At 31.2% G+C, this 22,823-nt stretch overlaps 1 protein-coding gene across 3 annotated transcripts; it reads right to left on the bottom strand.

The window, feature by feature from the left end:
• Positions 1 to 1,432: 1,432 nt before the first annotated feature.
• LOC124372121 lies at positions 1,433 to 22,547 on the bottom strand. Of its 3 annotated transcripts, none has more exons than XM_046830496.1 (4): positions 22,411 to 22,547; positions 8,622 to 8,814; positions 3,553 to 3,681; positions 1,433 to 1,577 (listed from the first exon to the last, which is right to left on the bottom strand). In XM_046830496.1, exons 2-4 carry the CDS (start codon positions 8,760 to 8,762, stop codon positions 1,497 to 1,499), a joined length of 351 nt encoding a protein of 116 aa, XP_046686452.1. In that variant the 5' UTR covers positions 8,763 to 8,814; positions 22,411 to 22,547; the 3' UTR covers positions 1,433 to 1,496. The 3 variants fall into 3 exon arrangements, with proteins under 3 accessions (XP_046686452.1, XP_046686456.1, XP_046686446.1); XM_046830500.1 differs by having other exon boundaries at positions 8,626 to 8,814; positions 22,306 to 22,509; XM_046830490.1 differs by having other exon boundaries at positions 22,306 to 22,493.
• Positions 22,548 to 22,823: the final 276 nt, after the last annotated feature.

Raw genomic sequence — 22,823 nt, 5'->3', positions numbered from 1 at the left:
CTCAAAATGTCAATTATTTCTCAAGAATTTATTCAGAGTTTTGCAAATACTTAATATTTATTGCTCAGTATTTTCATCAATTTCCATTTTAACTGTTTCAAAAAAAGTACTGTGTAAATGTTTACAACCACAAAAGTTCACACATTGTGCCGAAACAAAATTGGTGTGTCTTGGGCTGCCAAACTACATGTGTGCCACTGGGTGTTACTTATGAGTATTATACAAGTACGTCAAATGACTGACTAAATTGGATACTTACTGGACAGACCTTGAATTATTGTAGTCTACCATCTAGATAAACAGAATCTTGTTTACAATCCATTTTTGATAGTGATACTTTGTTTAACAGCCAGCACACAAGAACGCAATAATTTTGAATAGGAAATTACGAGGCACGTCCAGAAAGTAAGTGTACTGGTACTCTCACAGCTGCAGGGAATACATTTTTGACATGTTGGCAATACTGCCTCGTAGCCTGAATTCTCCCCTTCAAAACGAGACTAATCCGAGGTTAGTGTGTTGAAAACACTTGACACAGTAGCATCTCTCGTGAAAAATGTCGATCGTATCTCCCGCCAAGTGCAAAATTCGCGCCGTCATTCGCTACCTCATTGTGAAGGGAAAAAAGCTCGGGTTGGAATTTATGAAGTGGTGAAAACTGTTTACGGTAATGGAGCTATGAATCGTACGAGCGTACAAGTGGTGTCACGAGTTTCAAAATGACCGTACTTCCGTGCATGACGATCAGAGGAGCAGAAGACCTTCAACTGTGACTGACGAACTTGTGGAAAAAATCGAGAATGCGGTCAGTGAAGATCGCAGATTGACGTTAGATGAACTTTCTGCGATGTTTCCGCAAATCTTCAGATCCCTGATACACGAAAAAATAACAGAAACTCTCGGATATCGGAAATTGTCTGCGAGGTGGGTCCCAAAACAGCTGACAGAACAGCACAAGTTGAATCGAGTGCAGAACTCCAGAGTTTTTGGAACGCTACGAACTCGAAGGCGATCATTTTCTCTATTGTACTGTCACTAGAGACGAAACATGGGTTGCCCACTACACGCCTGAAAATAAAAGGCAGTCTAAACAGTTTTCACCTCACATTTCAACCGGAGCTTTACCCCTCACAACAAGGTAGGGAATGTCGGCGTGATTTTCGCACTTGGCAGGAGATATGATCGACATTGTTCGCGAGAGATGCTACTGTGTCAAGAGTTTTCAACACACTAACCTCGGATTGGTCTCGTTTTGAAGGAGAGGATTCAGGCTACGCGGCAGTGTTGCCAACATGTCGAAAATGTGATCCCTACAGCTGTAAGAGTACCAGTACACTTACTTTTTGGACGTGCCTCGTACTTGAATATGCTCTTTCAGTTGGTGCTGTTTTTTGAGGGTGGATTTTTAACACAAGGTATCAAAGACACAACATAATGATATAGTATTTTATTAGTTTAATCCAATTTCAATAACGATAATAAATTTTAATGTACATTTAGGACTGTGGTGTGTTGTGTTTCTTACACATTTCTATAACTTTCAATAGGTTTTTCTGTTCTTCATTAATTTGAGAAATCTGAAATAAAAACAAGTTAATATAGAAACACATTATCAAATAAAAAATATTACCAATAGTTAATCAAAATAATTAACAAAGGCCCTCCTGGACTTATTTTATTCACACTGATTATCTGCCAATTTGGAAACATTGACAACCCTGACCAATGGTGAGGCAAGACCTGGTTGCCTCAGAAGAAAATGGCCTATCACTGCATTGAGAGACAAATCATATAAACTTACCCTGTGATCATTAAAAATCAAACAGCCGGGTCCAAGGCAGGAAAAGCCTCAGGTACGAAGAATGTTCAGATATGGCCATTATAGTGTTCAGATACAGCAATTATAATGTTCAGATACAGCAATTATAATGTTCAGATACGGCCATTGCCTGGATACGTTTAAAACACCATAATACATTACAGTATCCCCATTCTTCAAACGTATTGCAGTGGTGTTGTAAAACATGATTGAGACTAAAAGTGTTAATACAAATGATTGTTATAATCATAATGATCACAACGATTTGTAAGCAATACCTACAGAGGGGTGTTGCAAACTTTATTAATAGTTTGTGTGTTTATTCAGTCCTGTAACCACTAACATAGCGCATACACTGAAACAGTAATAAAAACTTCAAAGAATAACTTAAGGAGAGGCTGTAAGGATAAAATAATTTTAATTTTTGAATTGAATAATGCAAAATGTACATATTTTGTTAGTGTACTTCATATTTTAAATAAGCCTTGCAAAGCAGTTTTCTCAATTTATTGGCTTCAAAATCCAATGCCATTTCAGTATATAAATGACAAGAGGCTTAGGAGAAGGAGGCTAGAGGAAAAATTTCAAGAAACCCCTGACTGTGAATCTGACGCACTAAAGAGTGAGTAGCCTAGATATAGTATGACTGAATTGTATATTTAAGCTCAAACTTCACAGCTCAGGCCTATAAAACCAGGACTCACCTTCGACCCACTGGGGGCTATGACCTCAGGCTTTTTAGTCACTGTTACAACTTTGCCCATTACCTGAAAACGTTTGTTTGTTTTTTGAACTCCTGATTTGGATACAGGGTTTCAATTGGGATAAACATCATTAAATAAATTTCTTACTTCATCACAAGATGTCACTTGGTCTCCGTAGCCTCTTATCATCAGGATCATAGCACACTCTTGTTCACTTAAACACTCCATTTCAACTGAAGTATGAAGTGTCACAAAACCACGTCTTAACTTTTAATTCCAACCAGAAACTGAACATGATACTGGAATTCCTCAAAACTGATAAGATAAGATAGGCCTGCCCTGCAGCAGGTATTAACTGCAAAACAGGAAAGTGATTTGTAAGGAAAGTGGTTTTCTATTCGTATTTACCTTCTGAATGTGGATGGTCATGTTTTGCCTCAATTAAGTTTTAATTAATTTCAATGAGCTGCCATTTTGTACTAGATTGAGATAGAAAGCTCTAGTTTCCAATGTTCTTCTTTTATCAAGTCCTTTCAAATGAGGTGTCACTTAATGGGTCTTTACGTTTAAACACTTAGAGCTCGCCTCCCCCAAAAATCCCATTTTGAGGAAATGAACAAAGTTGTAACAGTGACTAAAAAGTTCACTTCTACATCTAAGAAAGGTATCCCGAGTTCCATCCCTCCATCTGTATCTACCCAAAACTAAACAAAGTGTATCCATACTTTTAACTCACACTGTATTTTAGTAGATTGATTAAGTATAACCAGAGTCCTTATGGACATTGGTGAAATAGTGAGTGACAATAAAAATTTGATCTCTTCAGGTTGGGCCAATGAACCTATGTTGTAGAATTTACAGAAATGAGACAAATAGGGTCATTGGGCCAACGAGCCAGTGGACTAATTGAACCTCTATACCTTTATAAAGTAAGTCATTGGGCCAATGATCAATGGAATAATTTAACTGTTCCCTGTAGGCCTATAAACATTTACATTTTATTTAATATTTTTTGTATTGATTACTTACAAAAGCATGTAATTCATTCACGTTCATCTTCGCTTCAGGGAGTTTGAACGACACATTCAATGGTACATCTGTTGAATATTTACAAGTAAGTTTCTTTACTCCAGTCTTAGGTAGGATAATTATTTTTTCCTGAAAAACATTACACGATTAATTTTAGACAAAAAGTAACATAGCATATGATAACAATTAGTATTAAATTTAAAATTAAAAAATATATTGTGTGTGTGTGTGCGTGTGTGTGTGTAAAATGTCTAGACTCCTAATATTTTTGTAAACCATGGTAGATCAAATGTCCAGACTTTGTAAAACATTGTATGGCTATCTTAACTGATTTATTTATGCAATAACCATCACATATCTACTTTGGGGGGGAGAGGGTGACATGTCATGGGAAGTGTCATGAAAATCTTAAATGCAAGTCTAGGTCAATATGCATATCATTTTAAAGATCTTTATTATTAGAACAAAATACAGCAAACCACGTATTACTAAAATTTCAGCAGTTGTTAAAATAATATCAATATTGAATCTTAAACTGGTGCCATTATGTATAGAATAAATGTTTTAGGAATCGGTTTATAAAAAAAATGCAATTTGAGTAAATACAAAAGTGCACTATTTTGTAGTTTAAGGTTTTCTTCCAAAGAATAAAGGCATAATTTCAGTAAATAATCCTTTACTTTAGACTTAATTTTATGTTGGATTAGTTATATAATTATATAGGGTTTTTTTTTTAAAAAAAAAGGTTGTCTGTGATACAGAGGAGTAATATTTAGATTTTTCCTTGTGTTAATTGCAATTATTATTACTGCAATGATTTATTGTTTATGACATACATTAATGATTTTAAAATATACAAGAACTGATATTACTACCCAATTTTAAAAATATTTTTCACTGATTCATTAAATTTCAAATTCAATATTAACCTTCTTGCTTTCTTTTGAAGTTTAGGAGTGTCAATGATTTTTTCTTTTTTTGGTACTTTACTCTGTAAACACAAGACAAATGTGAATGTACATTATAAAAGTAAATTGCTCTCAAGATATATTGACTACATAAGGACAGTTTTCTGATAGCATATAAAATACACTCTGCAGTTCCTCCTAACTCAGAACTTCAAAGCATGTCCAAAATACTAAACCACAATAAATAATAATAATAAACCAGTTAAACCAAATCAAACACCATCTAGGAGGGGAAAAAATAACTGATCCAGTGTTTCATTTCAAATTTCCAAATGCAAAGAATTTTAGAAACAGTGTTCTAAGACTACACAAGGAGTGAGGGGGACAACAACCAATGTGCTGATAAAGACTAGAGGAGACTGCCAAACCCCAAAAGAAAAACAGTTAATATCAAGAAGCTTACGAAAATAACGTACAAAATATTAGAAGGCTCTCAAAACAAAATTAAATGAAAAACTCATTTTATATTTGAAAATAAACTAGACCTTATACTTTGAACGGAACACAGACTAAAAGAAGCAAACGTGGTGAACTACTCACATGTGGGAGGGTTTGGCAGGAAAATCACTTAAAAGGTGGTAGCTGCTTGTGTAAAAGAGCCACTAACAAACAAATTCAAGCTCATTAATTTCAATAATGAGACATATGAACTGACATGTGAATTAACACTTTTTGAACTCAGGAAAGGAAAAGAAATCCTTATGGTGCTTGAAGTATATAGACCACCAGACTCAAATATTAAAGATGTCATAAATGTACTTACACTTTGGAAACTGGAAAAAAGTTACTCTTTATGGAGGACATCAATGTTGGCAATAATAGTGATGAAAATGAAACAACTAAACTAAACGATCTCCTAGCAAGCTACAACACTGAACAACTGAGCCTACCTCCAACGAAAATTACTTCTACATCTCCAAGCTCTATAGACTGGGTCTACACAGATTTTGAATTGACCAAATTGAAAGTGGAAATACAGTCACTAGTTTGTTTCTTGATTTTACCAAGGCATTAGACTGTCTCAACCATGATATATTGCTTAAAAACTATATTGCCTTGGAATAAACAGGATATCAAGCAACAGAAATTTATTTAAATGGAAAAAAAGAGAAAAACAGCTAGTAAAATTTAAATAAAACCTAAATAGGAGGGTGCGAAATGTCAGGCTCTATCACTCTACCTGAAGAGGAGTGCCACAATAGTCAGTTCTTGGGTCAGTACTCTTCTTATTACTCACAAAATTACCTACCACAGAACATAAACAGGCTCTGCCTAACAGAAATGCAGATGACACTGTACTTACACTGTTCTAACAAAAATAATAAACACCTTAAAAAGAAACACATAAACAACCTTCAACTTAGCTGAATAGTATTGTAGTGCAAATTGCCTTATCTAAAATGTAAAAAAACCTGTACAAATACTAACATATAGTACAAGAGGAAATTAACTTAAGGCCCAACCTACTGTAAACGTGGAAGCAAGCACAAAATATCCTGGTATCACAGTCAATATGAACCATGAAATGCCCACATTGAAGTGTTGTTTAAAAGACTTGCATCAGACATTTATATCATCAAAAGAATAAAGAACATATGCTGAACATCTACAGCAAGAATTAGATACTTTTCATTGTTTGACACCTATCTGAGTATGTCATTGTAGCATGGGGTGGAACAAGGAACATGAACATTGAAAGAGTATTAATACAACAAAAGAAGGTAATGAAGTGTCTACCAGGACAATTGCTTGCAAATTTTCAAAATTCATAAAGTACTTCCACTGTAAGCATTATACATTTATGAAGTGAACCTACTGGTGGTATTGTTAAACCAAAATTTGGAGACTATCACCAGTAAATTTTAAGGGATATGATGAAATACAACAATTTTGAGCTCATGTAGGTTGTTCTCTCTTTGTTAATTTTAAGTTATGGTCTACAAGGACTAACATATTCCTAGTATTATAATCATGAGTTACGGGATTGGCCTATATATTATATTTTGTGAATGTTATTGTTTAAAATATATACTGATTGTTCATATATTTACTCCGAAAACAGGTGTTTTTTTTTTTTTTTTTTTTTTTTTTTTTTTTTTTTTTTTTTTTTTTAATTTAATATTATTCTAATTGCGTTATTTGTATTTTTAGTTTCAATATTATTTTTTGAAGTTGCACCATAGACTAACTTTCCATGACTAACATGAGAATGTATTAATGCAAAGTAAATTTGCTTCAAAGTGTCTTGGTTGCATAGTTTGGACATTTGTTTATATGATCCAGATGATCTTTTGTTCATGACAGATTGTGCATTTTAATTCTAACATAAACTTTTATTAATTAATAAGCATAGAAATTTTGGTTCTTCTACTTTTGATATATTTTGATTGCCAATCTTAATGTCAAACTTAAAATTGCATGTTTTAAATTTTATTAATTTAGTTTTACTGAGATTGAGTAAAAAATTCTTATTGCTTAATAAAGAATTAATCGAGTATAGAGTTAATAGCAGATTTCTCAACTACTTTTGGATCTTTTTCCCTAAACAACAAAGTTTGTGTCATCAGCATATAAACAAAGATTATTTTCTATAATTATGTCTGCTAGTCCAGTTATATAGCAAATAAACAGGAAAAGTCCCAAAATTGAGACTTAGGGAACACTGTATTTGATAACGTTTACTCAGATAAATTTTTGTGCTATTTTCATTGTTTGTATATATTAGTTCTAGATGCCGTTTACGATTAGTCAAGTAAGAACTAAACCAATTCCATTCTTTATTTTTAATTCCAAAATCTGACAGAACATTGATTAGTTTATCATAGGCTACACTATAAAATGCTTGGGTTAAATCCATGAATATTCCCAAAGGTTTGTTTTCTTTCAATTCCCTCAATAATATTTTGTACAAAATCTACCATGGCAGTAACTGTTGATCTGCTTGGTATAAACCCACATTGGTTGTCCTCAAACTTGTGTAGTTACAACTCTCAATATTTTGAAAAAAAGTGGTAATAATGCCACTGATCTATAGCTTTCACAAACTTTGAATCACCTTAGCAATCTTCAATATATGGGGAAACTTCCCTGTTATTGATCATGAATTTATTATAACATGTGTTAATGGTTTTTTCAAATATTCTTTGGATCTTTTTATAATTACCATTGGTATTTCATTGAGACCTGCTGAATTAGCAAATGATAAAATTTGTTCAGTTTTATCGTTTGTTCCTTGACAGAATCTAAACTTTTGAAAATTATGTTTTCCACACAAATTATTTAGAGTAATGAGTGCTTTCGCAAACTCTTATTTACATTAAGTAATATTTGACTAGCAACTATATCTATGAAAAAAATCATTAAAAACAATGCAGACCTCAGCAGGTTATTTATTACAGTAACTTCCAAATTGATCAAATTCCAGGTTGTTCTAATATTATAGGAAAAAAATTTGACTTTGTTGTCAAAAACTGTTTTTTAGCTACCGGTCCAAAACTATTTTCACTGAGCTCTGTTTTTTGTTTTTATTTTCTAAATTGTTGGTTTCTCTCTTAATTTTTTAAAATTTATTAAATTATCTCTTTCTATTTTTATATCTCTGAAATCCATTTATTTAACTTTCTCTATACATCCCGTGTTAATACAAAGATTGCTGACATTACTAACCTCTATCAATTGACCATCATGCTCAGTTTGACCCCCTCAACCTTTACAAGCTTATTTAAATATTTGTAATGAAACTGTCAGTTGATGATACTGAAGAATTAATGTTAATATCTCCAGCTACAATAATATTGTCGTACTTTGTATTTAAAATATTTAGAAATTGATAGTTTCTTTACAACATTATTAGTCAATGTTTTGGTGATGTATATATCAGGCCAATATTACATATTGGCATTATGTATTCCCTGTTTGTTTCCCGGAAGGTTAACATCCCACAACAGGGTCTTTCACAGGCACAAACATGCACACAAATACAAAGGAACACAACACTGGGAAATGTAACAACAGTTTTGTTATTCTTGAACACATAATAGTATTATAGCTACTATGAATAACATGTTTGAACCATAATTCAATACTGAGTAGAAAACTTACTGACTGTAACTGTTGAAGTTGAAGATTTTTTTCCAAAATATTTGTACATTTTTGAGGCATGTCCTTTCTTTTTTGGTTTATGTCTGCTAATGATTCAGACAACTTTTCTTGCAGTTCATCTAATCTGTTCTTTCCTTCCATATTTGAAATTCGCTACAGTACAGTCTCTTAACAGCTCAAGATGAAATGTCCCCTGTAACATACATGTACCCTATTCTCACTACATCAGATAATAATATACAGTCACATTTAAAGGAATTTATACATAAAAATGTATTAAAAGTTGTATAAGTTCATTAACCCGTCACAGCTCAGAATAATATTGACAGATGACCATCTGTTTAACTAGTGCATGTACAGCTTTGTCCATATGACTGATATATAATATAAATGCATCATAATAAGCGTAAAGGAAATATATAAATAAAAACAACAAAAGACCTAAAGGATCATAACAAGTAGATAACATAGCCCTAGAGTGACATAAAGTTTGACAATAATAACTAATTGGTAATAATGTTTTATAAAAACAGAGCTAGTAAATTTCAAACAAACTTATACAATATCTGAAACATAACGGGCAGATGCAAAATAAAGAAAACTGATACAATACTTCCTGAAAAATATAATTATTATTGTACATCATAGCATGTAATACAGATGAATGTGGGGTTATGGTTACAGAGCATATAGTTGTTAAACAGGACATTCTACAGCCTAATAAACTGAAGCCATTATTTTTTATAATTAGTTATAATTTTCAGTTATATAGGTTATCATGATAGCTTTATAAAATCCAACAATTAAAAATACATCAAAAATAAAAGTGCAAGAATATAGGGAAGAAATATGGGAAAGGAATAGATGTTGACAGATGATATTTAAAATGCAAATACAAAATACTGTGACATTACAAGATGCCAGCTATCAGGTGAGTAATAAAACATTTTATTTGTTTTGGGTCCAGTAGACCCCTGTGTGCCATTAAAGGATATGTTTTTCCTCATTATCTATATTTAATTATATTGGTTGTAATGTCATTTTTGTGGTTATTTTTAGAATAATTTACGTATTTTCACTTATTGACCAAAGACAATTTTTAATCAATAGCCAATCAAAATATTATATAATTACAAAACCAGTGTTTTGAATTTATACCCTTTATTTTATGGTAAAATTTGGCTATGTTTGTGATTTTGTGAAAGATAGGCCTTAATTGCGATGGAATAAATACATGATTCAGATTCAGATAATTCTTTATTCATAGGTATTACAGTCAATACATTGAATAGTGTCATTAACTTAAGTATTCAACATTTCTTAAAATTAGGCTAATTTTACTTTATTGCATTTATAATTCCTTAAAAGAGTATAATACTTTGATTGTTAGGTAATCCTTAAGTATTTTTTTAAACTTATTGAATGATGGTTCAGCCTTAATATGTTCTGGAATTTTGTTAAAAAATTTAATTCCTGCATACTGAGGTTTCTTGCAAAAAAATGCCGAATGATGAGTGGGAATGGCAAAATCTTTACTTTGTCTGGTGTTATACATGTGAAAATCACTATTAAATATTTGATCATGATATCTTTGTTTTAAAGATACAATTACTTCATAAACATAAAGGCCATAAACTGTAAGAATGTTTAATTTTGAAAAGTGTTCTTTAACTGAGGTTTTTGGTTTCAGGTTCTGAATAATTCTAATAGACTTTTTTTGCATTTTTAGAATAGAATCAAGATTTTTTTTGGCTAGTTGCACCATATAAGGAGATTCCAAAACTGATGCTTGAATGAATGTAAGAAAAATATACGATTTTCAGTGTATTATGATCACATAGGTGTCTTAATTTGCTCAATGCATAAACACCAGATGATATTTTTGACATAACCTTCTGGACATGTGCGTCCCAGCTGAGGCTATGGTCCAGTTTCAAACCTAGAAAGTTTGTTTCATTTACTTGATTAATTTCAAAATCACCTGTACAGATTTTTGGATCAGATTTATTTTTAATGTTTCTTTTTTGAAAGGAGATGAGATTAGTCTTTTCAAGACTAAGCAATAAGTTATTTTTGGTAAAGTACTGTGAAAGGTCTGTTAATATTTTATGCAATTTAATTTCTATATCATTCCAGGAAGGTTCATTTATATTAATACTTGTGTCATCTGCATATAAGCAAATGCCACTTGAACAACAGAGTTCTGGAAAATCTGTTAAATAGCAAACAAATAGTATTGGTCCTAAAATTGATCCCTGAGAGACACCATGTTTTATGAGTTTTTTTTTAACGATATTTTTACCATCAAGATAGGTTAATTCAACAAACTGTTTACGGTTTTCAAGGTAGGATTTAATCCAGTCATAAAATTTGCCTTTAATGCCTAGTTTGTATAATTTTTCTAGTAAATTGGAGTGAGAAATAGAATCAAAAGCTTTGCTAAGATCTATCAAAAGTCCAACAGTTTTTTTATTACAATCCAAAGCATCTATTACTGATTCAATAAAGAAAGTGGCTGCTGTCGTCACTGATCTCCCTTTACGGAAACCATGTTGACAATTATGAATTAAATTATTTGTTTCCAAATAATCTACAAGTTGATTACACATAGCTCTCTCAAATATTTTGGAAATGGAAGGTAAGAGTGATACTGGCCTGTAATTTTCAACATTCCTTCTGTCTCCTTTTTTGTAAAAAGGTATAACTTTAGACATTTTTAATTTTGATGGAAATTTACCTAAAATAAAAGATGAATTGATAAGATGAGTAATTGGTTTAATTAATGGTTTTTTTGCCTTCTTAATTAGACTCATCGATATTTCATCAAAACCACTGCTTTTTTTGTTTTTTAGATTGTTAATTATTTTTTCTACTTCCTCCTCATCAATCGGCTTACATCGAAAACATTTTTCTGTACTAATAACATGGCTATTTTCAGTAAAACAGGGCTTGTCAGATGTATCAAAATTTAATTTTGGGAGAATTCTGTTTTCTACAATGTTGCTGAAATAGTTATTAAAATTTTCACAAACTTTCAAAGGATTGTCAATGGTTTCACCATTTACTTTTATCTTAATATTGTTAATTTTTGGTTCTTTATTACTGACTTCATTGTTAATAATTTCCCAAATAGTCTTACTTACATTAGTAGAGACTTTAAGCCTTTCATTAAAATGATTCTTTTTATGTTCGTAAACCTTTTTTCTATAAGACTTATTTATCTTCCTTAATTCTGAAGACATACATTTATTTTTTGAATTTCTGATTAACTGGCTAAATTCTATTATTTTTTGTTTTTCTAATTTCAGATCATAAGTTATCCATGGTTTATTTTTCCCTTGTTTTCTACACAACTTCCTAGGAAAATGAGAGTTAAAGTAAAACATTAATAAATCATAGAAAATATCATATTTACAGTCAGGTTCCGACATATACATCCCTATCCACGATTCACATTCTAATGATTGTATGAAGCTATGAGTATTTATTTCAGAAAACAATCTTAAGTATTCTAGTTTTACAATTGGTGGTTTAGAGATATTACTATCTGAACTTATAAATAATAGCTGACCATCATGATCTGAGAGTTGGGTATTCAACCCTGAAACACAAACATATTTCTTTTCAATATTCGTAAACACATTGTCTATCGTACTTTCTGATCTATCTGTGATTCTAGTGGGAAAATCCACCAAATACCTCATCCCATTAGCCATTTACATATTATCGAGATCCCTAGCATTTCTGCTGTTTTCCATCACATCAATATTTATGTCTCCTAAAACAGCAATGTTATAGTTTTTTCTTAATAAAATTTCAAACATTTTATTGAGTTTTTCAATTGATTCTGATTCATTATTTGCTATTGGGTTTCTATAAAAACCTACAATTAATAATTTGGAATTTTTTATTGGAAGAATTCCTTTGTATTCTACCATACAGCATTCGAAAATTGTTTCAGAGAGAAGTTGATTTATTTCATGAATGACAATGGGTTTAAATTTGATATGTATTTTTGACAAAATTATGACACCACCACCTCGAGATCTCTCACGGGCAAAACTTGAATTTATTCTATAATTTGATATTTTTAATCTTTCCAAATTTGATTGAACCATTTTATGTTCTGAAAGTACAACTACGTCAGGTTTAATTTCTTCAAGTGTTATTTCGAGAGATTCTATAGACGATTGAAGTCCTCTTATATTTTGATGGAATACAACAAAAGTGCTAGTATCTATAGGGGGTTTAAATTTTTCTCTAAAAAAACAGGTTTATTTTTTTGTGTTATTTATGATAGAGTCTCTTACATTACTAAAAGAGTTTTTTGACCTTTCAGTAACACTTTCTTCACTGTACTGCACTTGTAGTTGCTGGCTGGGGTGTCTAGTAGGGCTGTCAGGGACAGATATCAGACTATTCCCCTCGCTGACTGGTGCTGCCCTTAAGCTGGTCTCATCAACTTCTTCAGGGTTAGACAGTGGAAAATCTTGATTAGAAGACGGACTCAAAGCATCACTCGAACAAGTTTGAATATCGTAACTTGCAATAGATGAGTGTAACTCATTGACAAATTCTGGAAAGCTCTTCTTATTCCATAGTGAGTTTTTTTGTTTTTCATTATATACAACCACATTAACATTAGCTCCAGTCATCTGTTGAAATCGCACCAAGTTCTTTGAAAAAATATCAATTGAAATCTTATCTCTTGTACACCCCATGGGGGAACATATTAGTTGTTCAAGTGGTTTATTTTTAAAATCTTGAATTAGACTGTTGAAAGCTAGATTGTAATCCTGCATTGATGGCTTCTTATAATACTTGTCTATACACCAACCCATACACAGTAGGACCATTGTTGACAGTCTGGCAGGTTAAGTGTTTGTTGAGAAAATCTGATGGTTTAGGCCTTCCAAAGTGGTTTTTGAAGATAACGGCTACTCCTGCACTCATGTTTCTTTCCTGATTTATGTCTGCAGAAATGCAGTGAGCTAGTGCAGTATTTTTGTCCGTAACCGATTTTATTATGTATTTGCCCATATGTGCTTCAGTGATTTTTATTTTTCCAATGAGGTTTACTGGACTCAAATTTAGATTATATTCCTTACTCAAGGTATTAATAATAATGTTGGCCAGGTGATTTTTTCCCGTATTGTTTAAGTTTAACCCCTGCTCTGTAAAATGGTACCTTTTAAGTTGGTCCAAATTCAACAGTTTGGTGTTATCAATTCTGGCAACCAACTCTCCAATGTAGTTGTTTAATAGAGTTAATTTCTTGTTGTCCTCATGGTCACTAGGTTTATCAAACCGTTTTGGAATGGTTGTAATAAACACAGTTCTAGACTTACTTATGGCGGTTAATTTCTGTTCAAGATCTTTGTAAATATTGTGCAGGTTATCATCTAGACTGTCGTTTGTACCTGCCATTATGATGACAGTTTTTGTTTGATCAATTGTACATGACTCCAGTACTTGCAATAATCCAGCATTTGCCCTAACATAACCAAAAGCACCCACTTTGTTGCCACTAAAATTTTCAATTTTGGCTTGGACATTCCTTCCTTGGCTGTCAGAGCAAAAAGTTACATGAAGCTTTGAATTCTTATTTCCAATTTGCTTTCTCTGTTCTGTATGCGCATTTCCTTGACGGTATTGTTTTCCAATTTGTTTAGCAAGTAATCTACTATGCTGCTGTGTCGATGTGTCATCAGACAAACTGTCATTTTTAGCCTTTTCACAGTTGTTAATGGCGTCAGTGTCTATACAACTGTACTGATTTGTGAGGTTTACACGGTTTTCGCTGCTGTCAGTGGTCACATTATTTGTGGAGAAAGTTTGCCTTCGTTTTTTATAATTTACTTGAGTCCAGTTATTGTTATTTATGTTGCTTGTTACTTGGGTTCCCTTATTTTCTTTGTGTGTGTGTTTATTGTGATTTGTAGGGTTGAATGTAGGTTTTAACATCATTGTTTTAATTGTACTGGCTTTTATTTTAACTTGTGTGTTATTACTGTACAACATAGCTAGTTGAAACCGTTTATTGGCTATTTCCCACTCAGTTACATAGGAGAAACATTTTTCCCACTCTTTACAGTGTATTTTTTCTGAAATAAGCTGCAAGACAATTTCAGTGAACATCACCATATACACACCACAGTCCTGGCCATTTGATTGTTTTGGGACAGGGATTGCTGAAATATTAACATCGTTTTTGATTCCCATGTGTGTATTTAGTTTACAAGCAATAAGGAGAGCATGCTCAAAGTTGGCAGATCCTGTTGAGTCAAAATGTACATATTTGTGTTGATCTTTAATGTACAGTAACAGACTCCAGTGGGAGCCAGACCCTCCAGGAATGTCAATGGCCGGCGAGTTATTCACTGGAATAATAATAGAAGTTTTCTGTGTTAAGTTGAGGTCTTCAATGAGATAGTCAATGTCTTCTAAACATTTCACTCCTTGTGATATTACAGGGTCCATCAAAAAAATGTCTGTGCTACCAACTACTTGTGTTGTTAGCAAGTCATAATATACCTTAATAGGATCATCTGTAAGCCAATCATTATTCAGTATTGACTGACTCATAAGGCATTTGTTTAAAGTACTTGTAGCAGGTGTACTTATTTGCTGTGTTGGGGTAATTGCTCTGTTTAAAGTATTATACTCTTTATTACACTCTTGGGATTTGTTCTGGGAGAGGTCAATTGAAAATGAAACCTCATTAGTTGGAGATGACTGAGAAATAGGGTGTAAAAAACTAATTGAAGCTGAAGGTGTTTCTTCCTTGTTAGAGCAATCAGTTGGAAATGAGTTTCTTACAGAACTATTTGGTAAAGAATTGTTTATAGATTTGTTTTTATTAAAGCTGAATTCAATTTCTTTTATTGCAGTCATACATTTTTTGTTTGTTGTCTTTAGAAATCTGTTTTTATTCTCTAAGTATGAGGATATGTTAATTTCTTTTACTAGTGCAGCTTCTTTTGTGCCATAAAAAACAACATTGTATTTTGGTAATGTTGAATTAAGTGCTAAACCCTCAATTACAGCAGGCCATGGTGTGTGCCCCTTTACTTTGGCAAAAACTTTATCACCTGTGTGATATTTTGGTTCAATTTTATTGTTGCTGCCCATTGTTGTCAATGTTTCAGGTTTTCTTATTTTAATTTATAATTTATAAACATTAGCTTTATGCTTAAATATCAATAATACATTTATAAATCAATCTGTAACAGTTTTAAAGTTCTTACTGTAGTTCAGTTAAAAAGTAAACAAAAGGACACTGTGTCTGCCTACATGAAAGCATCAACCTACTGACACCAACAGCAAACAAGCAACAAGGATTGTTGACTGATCATCTGATAAGACAACCAACCGGTAAAGTGCACAGACCATCAGCTCAACATCAGAGCTACTCTTGTCACACAGGTCTACTCTTGATGACAGGAAATAACTACTCAATTCAATACCAATTTCCTCTTGAATTTTTACTACTCAACTGCTTTCTATTTAAAAAATTGAAATTCTTCTTAAACTTAAGTTAAATTTGAAGGACTGTTCAAATCTTTATATACAAAGAACAAATTTCTTCTTGCTGAGAATATGATTAAAGTGTATTAATTGCTTTGAAATTTGTGTTAAAAACATGTGCTTCTTGAATTCTATATGTAAGTAATATTTGTATAATTAATTTTATTTCAGTTTTAAATAGTATTTCAAAATTTAATTGATACTTATTTAAGATATACTCATCTGAGCACTTTAAAACACTTTATGTTTATTAAACACTGTAAATAACTGTAAAAAAGATTAATATTAAAGAGCACTAAAACTTTACTGTATTCATATTTACTCACACTCTAACATGCATATAATGTTATAAAACTAACCTTAATGAACAAAGTTATGAATGTTTTCACATAAGTTACTTTAAACTGGTGGGCTTCCTTGACATTATGATATTACATTTTAACAATGGCTTATGGAAAAACAGAGAAATGAAATGAAAAACATACCTCAACGATTCATTCTTTCCCTGGCTATAGTCCAATAAACAAGTGTAACACAAAACTTTAATAACGATTATTTTGGAATGTTGCATAACCTTAATAAGGATTTTCCTCTCATACCAAAAGTACATAAGAAGTAGGTAGGATTTCTCCAGAGGTCGTAATAGGCTTTTCAGTCCTACTTATCTATGTATTTTCTTCATCAGGATAAGGCAAACTCAACTATGTCAATACGATTTTGACCAAAATAGATTTCCGAGAACTAGATAATCGAACGTATATAGTATTTTGATCAAGGCAATATGGAGAGCTAAACTGTGACATAGTAGGTAAGTGAATTTAAACGGTCTAAAGTAGGCATCTCGGTCCTAAGTAAGTATCTATATTTTTTCTTTGTCAGAACAACAAGGCAAATTCTAATATGGTACTGGAAATATCTTAGACCTGAAATATATGACAAGGACTGGAAATATACGCTTTTTGACCGAAGTAAATTTCCGAGACCTGTGTGATCCAAGATGTGTGTTTTCTTGATCGGGATGACAAGGCAGATTCAGCTGTGATGTTATGTATATAATTAATTAGAACCAGAAATGCTCCTACACATGCCACACATGATATAATAATTAAGTTAAACTCTGATACTATTTATCATGAAATTAAATAATATCTACCTGATGTATGCCTACTTACGTTTTACAATTTTTATAGGACTCCCATCATATTACATCATAATTGCTTTTACTAAGTAATATAAGGACTTTGGTTCTAAAGATTGTGTGCGAAGCCACGGGTAACAGCTAGTTTTCCAATAAGAATGAAATATTTCTTCTAAGTTTGAGTATTGTACCTGTAAATTGTGAAAATTATTTTTTATAAGATTAGATCCCACCCTCAAATTCCATAATTTTTCATTTTGTCAATCAAAACTTCCCTGTCCATAGAATTAATAGCCTTTGACAAATCACATACCATTGTGACTGTATACAATTTTGAACTTGAACTTTAACGGATTAATTTTGTAAAATTTGCACTTGCACTATTGATTAACAACTTTTTCTAAAACAAAACTATTAATTGATCTTATGTTTATTAAAGAAAGAAAGAAGTTGATTTAACAGAAAGGAGATGGGACGGATATTGTCTATATCCCTACCATTAGACTTTTTAATACGTTTTACAAGGAGATACTTCAATTTATCCAGAACAATTTCAGCAGTAAGACAGCTATTGGAAAAGTTGTATATCAAAAAATGTATGTGTTAAATGAGGAAAGATTATTTCTGCTACATATTTAAGAAAATGGAAATTTCATCTGATCTTGCTGGCCTCTGATTTTTACTTTCTATATGGTAGTTCACATTTTATGTATTTCAATGCAACTGGTGTCAGGAAAAGCATCTTTTAGTTTATATCTGACTGGGCTTTACTGAAGTTTTAGTCTGTGAATTTAATAAACTGTTTGTTTAAATGTGTTGAAGCTTCTCTATCTTCCAAAACCATATCCTCAACTAAATGTATTTCAATTTTATTGTCCACTTTTATAGATTTTCCCACTTCCTCATTAACAATAATTGACCAAGTGGTTTTTATTATTTTGTCATAATGTGTACTTATTGATACATTAACATAGTCCATGTGTGTGTGCGTATTTTTAAGAATACTTAAGTCTTATATATGTGTTTATTGTATGTTTGTTCATTAAAATAAGTTTTACTACAGAAAGCAAAGCAAGAGAATTTTAGTCTGTGGCAATATATTCCAGGTTAAAGTAGGGACAATATATCACATCATAACAGAAGTCAAATGTAGTAAACCATAACAAACGACTTTCTCATGAGTTTTTAACATAGTTTAAAGTGGATTTCAATGTGAATGCTACGCTATAACAGTTGAATTGTATTTAATTTAATTGGCAATATATTCCTGGTTAAAGTAGGAACAATATATCACACCATAACAGAATTCAAATGTAGTAAACCATAACAAACGACTTCAATGTGAATGCTATACTATAACAGTTGAATTGTATTTAATTTAATTGACAATATATTCCTTGTTAAAGTAGGAACAATATATCACACCATAACAGAAGTCAAATGTAGTAAACCATAACAAACGACTTTCTCATGAGTTTTTAACATAGTTTAAAGTGGATTTCAATGTGAATGCTACGCTATAACAGTTGAATTGTATTTAATTTAATTGGCAATATATTCCTGGTTAAAGTAGGAACAATATATCACACCATAACAGAAGTCAAATGTAGTAAACCATAACAAACGACTTCAATGTGAATGCTATACTATAACAGTTGAATTGAATTGAAATCCAGGAAATAGTGTTATAGAATCTAACTGAAAGTTTAGAAACATCAAATATAGTCTGGATGTAAATTTTACTTTATCACAAAGCCTTGCTTTTCAGAATGGTTTAAATTGTAGTTTTAGATATACGCTAAATTTTAGTTTTAAATTATACCCTAAAATAAAATAAGTTGGTAATAATAGTTTTGTGAGGCAAATAACTTTTTAATGTAAACAAAAAACATATTTTAATATTAAATGAAATTTTGTATTTCACACAGAAGACACAAAACTGTAATCTAGTTTCTTCTACAATCCATACTGTACTTATCTCAATTGCATTACGCAACTAACAGGATTTAATAGACTCAATATGAAGTTTATGGTTGTAAACAGATAAATGCAGTGATTCAAAAATACAGAGAAAGATTATAAGAAAACTAAGAATTATATATAGGCTAATATTATAAATAAGGTTACGTTACAATGGTCAAAAAATTTTTATTACAGTACAATTTCATTAAAAAGAATAAGGATAATTTACAATAAGTACAGTTGGTCTTGTCAGTTAGTCAAATACACAATGTCACTCTTAAATATCTTTCAAGTAGAGATATTCTTCTAGGGTGTAGAAAGGTTTTGCCATCAACCAGAAATTTATGTATACCTTCTGCTTTGTTCCAGTGATGGCTTGCAATTCTGCTGGCAGTAGGTTGAATAGTTTCTTACCTTCATATGACGAACATAAATCGAAAGGGTGGTGCGCTTGTAGGGTGTAGTAATTGTGGTGGTCAAGTCATGCGCTATGTTCTTCCCATTAACATCTAATATGACCTCCTGAATGTTGAGATACTTAATTCTGGCGACACAGAAATCATAGAAGGGTCTCTTGGGTTGTTCTCCCCAGACAGCTATGCCATACCAAATATGGCATTCAAAGATTGCAGAGTAAGCATGTTGTTTTTTTCTGTCAGTGTATTACTAATGGCTTTTATTCACTTTAAAGTATAGAGAATGATCAGTATCTTTTACAATTTATCAACATTCAGGGTCTATGATATTTTTTGTTAACGGCCACTCTTAAAAATGTTTTCTTTGGCTTCTTTTATTGCATTTAACAATTTAATATCATGAAAACTAGACTATATACTATAGAAAAATTCTTGATTAATTTTCAAATGGTAAAAATAGTAACAATATGAAGTGGAAAATGTTTCCTTTTTATCAAAATAACCTAATTCATCATATCCAATTTCAAACTGTTTTAAACAACTTTTTTTACAAAATATGTTTTAAACCATAATAGCTAATTGCTCATAGAAACTTTTGATAAAATATTTACTTCAAACAATAATTATTCTAGTTTGTATTCATGTGTTCTTTAAATGTATTTTTGTAAAATTGAACATCTTCTAAGAATTTATTACTTTAAATAAAGAATCCATTACTTTGGAACAAACTTAGTTAATCAAAACAGTTAATTAAACAAAACATCCTATCTAAACATTATAGGCTCTAACATTATTACAATTTGCCCACACTAGAATTTATAAATTCAGTAAATCCAAATTACAATATTATTTAACAAAATAATTTGAATTGTTTTTTTAGAATACTGTCATTCTGCCAAAAGGAAAAAAAACTGGCAAAAGTGTGAAGTAAACAACATTTCCTGTAATTTAACTAATTTTCTTTTTCTTATCAGCTGTATACTGTAATGGAGTATCAAGAAAAATGTTTTTTATTACAATGAGTTAGCTATCAATAGCATACAAAAATATTGTCTGTTGTCTATTGTACATAAACAGGCAGTGCTCAGTTTAACCTATAAATGGGTTCACCATGAATAGTAAATATTTTGTATAACCAAGCAAGTTAAATATGTATTTGTGTGTGGAATTTACAGTGTGTCTCTTTTATAGAAATAAATATATAGTGAATAAAAAATGTTATTTGTAACATTACTCTACAATAATTATAGAGTGATGAGACAATGATAATCCCATTTGATGTCCCATTTAACAGTCAACAGTTGTCAGATGAGACAATGATGAGACTCTTCACTTAGATCTATTATAGTCTAGGTGTCTCTGATGTCAAAACTATATAGTTTATTTTGAACTTCGTTGCAGACTTTTGATATCTCTTCAGATGAACATGACTCCAGTTCCAAGAGGCCAGTCTATGATAGCATCAGATTTAAGACACTAAAATAAGAGGAAGGTGAACCGGAGTTAAACTCAAAACTCACAATTACAGAGAGGTGTTATATGAAACAGATTATTGATGCGTTATCATATCTCCAGCAAATAACAACATAACATGTTCTAAAATCGCATTTAACAGTCCATTTTTGTTATTTTAAAGGTGGATAGGCTTGTTTAAATTCCTTTCTAGTGTCTCAACTTTAAAAAGTAAAATTGTTCAAGGCAAACAGAACTGATTAAAATCAAGATCTTCATGGAATATGTGTTGTGGCTGATGGTATTTGTCAGTCAGATTTATTCTCTGAATCAGATGAGGCCTAATCATCTGAGATTTAAAAATGACATCCTGCCTACTATCTATCTCCCCAATAAGTAAGCATGAAAATATCAGGCAGAGTATGATAAGAGGACCCGGTTTATATATCACTTACCATCATCGATACTTTAACTTATATATTGAATAACAGAACTATCAATCAATATCAACTATATAAAATACTAAATTAAAATTACATGAATCAAATTAATATAAATAGTTCAAACAATACATAATGTCATAAATTATAAAAAAACCCATAACCATTAATCAAATGAAAAATTAAGGCGGGTGATTGGGCAAATGTCATTTAAAATAATAAAGGTAACGCAACAACAAAACAAACATCTTGAAACCGAGAAAGACACAGTAAATCATATTTTAGTGTTATTTTGAATAGTTTACAAAATTTAATTAGGCCTATCTTATTTTATTACAAAGAAGTTACGTACAAAACAAATTGTGTTTAGAATATTAAAATATGTATACAGTTGGTACAGATAATTCATTACTATTGGCTGATTATATCAATAGGTATAATAATTAAATATTGTTTGATAATTTCAATATAAAATACAGGGTCTGCTTATCATACTCTACAAAACAGATCCGTAGCTCAGATTAATGAATCCCTTTTTAATAATTGAGTTTATTATAAAATCTATGCAATTAAGTAAAATGTAATGCATCAGAATATACCGACACCTATGACCTTTTTCATAAAACTAGATTATAGAACTAAACACTGGATTACTCTAGCCTACAAACTGCAAATTACTTTTACAGAAACAACAAATTCATCCTAAATATTTTCTGTAAATTTTATACAATATGTTATCAATTAATTACCTCAAAAATACTGCTGTCCTCAAATGTCAGACTATATAGTTTGTAAAATAAAACATTAATTTAGACTACAACACCAACACATTACCAAACAAATCCGTTCCTCACCTCAGGTTTTATAAACTAGTTACATACTACATACACATACACAGTTTATTATTGTTTGTTCGTAATGTTATGATTGTTTTCTTCTGCCGCATACTAACCGCCAAATATCTAATGCAAAGAGGACCACAAAATTATAGCACACAGACTAAAATACTTTCCTTGGAATATAATAGCACTAGCTTGTAATTTTTTAATGTCTCGAAAAAAATAAAGTATTTTATTAAATAATATTTAAATATATTTGTATATATTCTTAAAATTAATAGTATAATGAAATAATGTGCTAAAGTTTACACTATAATGTAAGACTATATTTTATATTAAATTTTGTTTATTTAATAAACTTTGGACAAGATCTCTTTTAGGTATAGCATACCAAAGCTATTACGATGGGAAGCGTCTCAGCTTATCAC

Source organism: Homalodisca vitripennis, chromosome 1 (assembly GCF_021130785.1).
Source record: "Homalodisca vitripennis isolate AUS2020 chromosome 1, UT_GWSS_2.1, whole genome shotgun sequence".
NCBI classification, from domain to species: domain Eukaryota; kingdom Metazoa; phylum Arthropoda; class Insecta; order Hemiptera; family Cicadellidae; genus Homalodisca; species Homalodisca vitripennis.
The sequence above is the reverse complement of the archived record's forward strand: the minus strand, read 5'-3'. Positions and strand labels throughout refer to the sequence as shown.

Excerpts from the sequence above, each read along its gene's own strand:
- LOC124372121 (XM_046830496.1), bottom strand. The coding sequence starts at position 8,762 with ATGGAAGGAAAGAACAGATTAGATGAACTGCAAGAAAAGTTGTCTGAA. Across the intron at positions 3,682-8,621 it reads AACTTCAACAGTTACAGTCA|GAAAAAATAATTATCCTACC; the intron begins GTAAGTTTTCTA and ends AATGTTTTTCAG. Across the intron at positions 1,578-3,552 it reads TGAATGAATTACATGCTTTT|ATTTCTCAAATTAATGAAGA; the intron begins GTAAGTAATCAA and ends TTTTTATTTCAG.